General features: G+C 19.8%; 1 protein-coding gene across 1 annotated transcript in view; it reads left to right on the forward strand.

Annotated features, from left to right (window-relative positions):
• Phum_PHUM590550 (serine/threonine-protein phosphatase PP2A 65 kDa regulatory subunit, putative) overlaps nucleotides 1–2,127 on the forward strand; it is a gene marked incomplete at both ends in the record, with an annotated part of 7,523 nt that extends 5,396 nt beyond the window's left edge. The window contains one exon of the mRNA XM_002432491.1: nucleotides 2,094–2,127. Coding sequence (XP_002432536.1) covers nucleotides 2,094–2,127 — 34 coding nt within the window. The remainder of the gene's footprint in view (nucleotides 1–2,093) is intronic.
• Between the last annotated feature and the right edge of the window lie 2,338 nt (nucleotides 2,128–4,465).

Consider the following 4,465-nt stretch of genomic DNA (forward strand, 5'->3'; position numbering starts at 1 on the left):
TAATAATAATAATAATAATAATAATAATAATAATAATAATAATAATAATAATAATAATAATAATAATAATAATAATAATAATAATAATAATAATAATAATAATAATAATAATAATAATAATAATAATAATAATAATAATAATAATAATAATAATAATAATAATAATAATAATAATAATAATAATAATAATAATAATAATAATAATAATAATAATAATAATAATAATAATAATAATAATAATAATAATAATAATAATAATAATAATAATAATAATAATAATAATAATAATAATAATAATAATAATAATAATAATAATAATAATAATAATAATAATAATAATAATAATAATAATAATAATAATAATAATAATAATAATAATAATAATAATAATAATAATAATAATAATAATAATAATAATAATAATAATAATAATAATAATAATAATAATAATAATAATAATAATAATAATAATAATAATAATAATAATAATAATAATAATAATAATAATAATAATAATAATAATAATATATAATAATAATAATAATAATAATAATAATAATAATAATAATAATAATAATAATAATAATAATAATAATAATAATAATAATAATAATAATAATAATAATAATAATAATAATAATAATAATAATAATAATAATAATAATAATAATAATAATAATAATAATAATAATAATAATAATAATAATAATAATAATAATAATAATAATAATAATAATAATAATAATAATAATAATAATAATAATAATAATGATTATGATTATGATTATGATTATGATGATGATTATGATTATGATTATGATTATGATTATGATTATGATTATGATGATGATTATGATGATGATGAAAAATCATAGGACCGGGTAGGACCGGATTTGATTTATTCGGTTGATTTTATTTTATTATTATTATTATTTTTTAACGGCGTCGTGTCATAAGGAAAAATCTAAATAAAAATTATTATTATTACTTGTGTGTGTGTGTGTGTGGTTTTTTTCTTTATCTCTCTCTCTTTTTCTCTCTTTTTCATACTCTATATATCTTTGTACCTTGTCTTTTTTATTAAATCTTCCCCCCCCCTCTCCGATTAATAACTTAATAATCTTTTATTATTATTATTATTTTTTATTTTCTTATGAATTTCTTTTTTTTTTGCATTTAACTTAAATTATCGAAATAGTATTTCATCATCGTTATTATTATTATTATTATTATTATTATTATTATTTAATTTTTTTTTTTTACGACGAAAAACCTAATAATAATAATAATGATGATGATAAAAGGAAATTAGAATTCATTTTAATTTAATTCATTTCATTTCATTTTTTTTCTTTTTTTTACATTTCAAAAAAGTTATAAAAAAATAAAATAAAAGGAAAAGAAAAAAAGAGCAAACAAACAAACAAACAAACACGTTGAGATTTTTATATGCGTAATAAATTTTTTTTTTTTTGTGTGATTTTTAATTTGAGTACAAAAAAAATTCATTCAATTAATCTGGAAAATTTATGGAGGAAAGAAAAACAGAAGAAAAAGAAGGAAAAAAGGAAACGTCGTGGGCAAACGTCAAGAGAGTTTTAATTACCGGTTTAAACGTGTCATTAGAGAAAAAAAATTATTATTATTATTATTTTTTATTAAATTATTAATTATATTAATAAGTAGAACGGTTGTTGCGGTTGTTGTAGCCACCGCCTATTTTCTATTTTTTCCATTTTCAAAATATTTTTTTTCGCAACTGAAACGATGAAAATCCTGGATTGAAAATTTGTTTCGACAAACGAAAAAAGTTTTTTTTTTAAATAATAATAATACGGACAAACGTATACAAACGGCGGCGTAAATAATAAATTGCAAAAAAACAAACAAACAAACGCAATAATACCAAAGATCAAAATTTCATCCTTAATTAAACTTTTAAAATTAAATTTAACGAATCCTTAACTAAACGTCGGATTATTTATTATCATCATCATCATCATCATTATTATTATTATAACGAATCAATACGCCATTTATAAATATATAATTATTTATATGAAAAAAACAAACAAACAAACAAGACGAGAAAGAAAGAAAGAAAAAAAAAAATTTTTTTTTTTTTGAAGGATTTTTTCCGTCTGTCGTGACAAAAACCGATTAATTCGCGTGTGTGTGTGTGTGTGTGTCTGCTGGAATCGTCTGGAATTATTCCAGAGAAAGGAAAATGAAAAGAAAGAAAGAGAAAAAAAATTTAATATGCACTATCACTAATTAATCCTGGAAGGAAGGAAGGGGAAAAACGTGAGAAAAACCACAAAAAACGAAAAAAAAAAAAAAATTTTTTTTTGTTATCATTTTCTTACCGGGAGGAGGGAGGGAGGGAGGTGGAAGGCGGAAAAAACGTAAAAAAAAATTTTTATTTTTAATATTGTGGCAAAAACCTTTTTAAATGAAAATTTTGTCGTCTGCTTTTATTCTCAATTATCAATTAATTTTTATCAATTAATTAATTAGTTCGTGATAAAATAAAATCACTTAAACGGAAGCAAAAAATTATTATTACTATTATTATTATTATTATTATTATTATTATTAATTTGAAATCATTTTTGTTAAAATTCGTCGAAAAGTTTTTTATATTTGTTAAAAATTTTTACTTTTGTTTGTCGTTTGTTTGACCCGAAAAGAAACTAACAAATAAATAAACTTCTTAAGAAATATTTAAATTCGTTAAAATTTCTTTTCAAATTATTATTATTATTATTATTATTATAGCAATTTCTTTACATTTTTGTTGTTGTTGTTTGTTTTATATAAAATTTAAACAACCGTTTGTTTTCCGCTTGTTTCCCTTTTTTCGTTTTTTTTTTTTTTTAAAACTTTTTATTAACATTCAAACCTTTTAATTTACGCGAGGTTTTATTTTTTTTTACGATATTAAAAAAAAAAAAAAAAAAAAATTTTGTCGTGGCAGAAGAAAAAAACTTTTTTTTTGTATTTAAACCCCCCCCCCCGTCATAATTATTATCATTATTATTTTTTTTTCTTCTACGAAATATTTTTATAAGTTAAAAAAAGAAAATTAAATTTTTTTTTTAAAGGAAACAATTTCCTTTTTTTTTCAACCCCTCCCCCCGATTTTTTTCCTTTTTTTCTGGAATTCTGGAGAAGAGAGGGAAAGAGAGAGAGAGTGAGGGAGAGAGGAGGAAAAAAAGAAAATTATTAAATTGTCATTAATTTTTTTTTGTTTTTTTTTCTTCTTATTAACGCCCATAAATATTAATTATTAATTTTTTATTAGGAAGTTATAGATGGGTGGGGAAGTGGGGAGAAGGAGGTGGGAAGGGGAAAGGGTCAAAGGTCATCATCATAAGGAAGATGAAAATTAAAAAAAAAAAAATTGATTTCAAAATTTCAGGGGAACAGAAACGACTTTTTCTTTGTTTCGTCGATTCGATATTTAAACGTTTTTTTTTCCTATGACGTAATTAATTATTAACGTTGAAATTAATGACGTCATAAATATTTCACCCGATTGAAAATACATAAATTAAAAAAATTAATGATAATAGTAATAATAATAATAATAATAATAATAATAGTAATAATAATTGTTGGTATTCGTACGAAATCCGTGTTCGATTTTCCTTCCCTCTGGAGTTTTCGGAAAATTTTTCTTAAAAGAAATCTAGAATTTTGATAACGATGATAACGGTGATGATAATGATGATGATGATGATGATAATGATAATAATTGAGATCAACCGAGTGTTAATACATTTTCTTTCACTTTTATAACTTTGAAATATTATTTTGAATTATTTTTCTGGAAATAATTTATAAAATTTTTGAAAATATTCAACGCGTGAAAATTTGGTTTTCTTTCCCTTAACAACAAACAAACGAACAAACGAATATTTTTCCCTCCTTTTTTATAATTTCCATTGAGTTAAAAGAAAAATATTTTTCCTTTTAAATTATTAAAATTTTTTTTTTTAAATTATAAACGAATCACTTTTCTAGTTTTTTCAAAAAACGTGGCAAAAGTGCCAACAAAAATTTAATTGAGTCACGCTGGAAAATGATAATATTGATAATAATATAGTAAAATTTATTTATTTATCCTTACGATCATTCCAGACATTTCCATGACTGATTTTAATAATAATAATAATTTTATTATAAACTATTTGCGAGGTTTTTTTATTTTTCAAACAAAAATTTTTTCCACCTCGTTTTTTCTTTCCTTCTGGAGACTTCTTTTTCCAAAAAAAAAAAATTAACTTTATTCGGTGGTTGTTGTTTTCGCGTTTGTTTTTTTCACGATGAAAATAATAATAATAATAACAATAATAATAATAATAATAAATACGAGTTTTTTAAAGTAAGAATGACAATTATTAATTTTTTTTCTTTTTTTTTTTTGGCAAAAAAAAATCAATAAAGTGACGTGGGGGGTGAG

Source organism: Pediculus humanus, genomic scaffold, assembly GCF_000006295.1.
Source record: "Pediculus humanus corporis 1103172108313 genomic scaffold, whole genome shotgun sequence".
Classification (NCBI taxonomy): Eukaryota; Metazoa; Arthropoda; class Insecta; order Psocodea; family Pediculidae; genus Pediculus; species Pediculus humanus.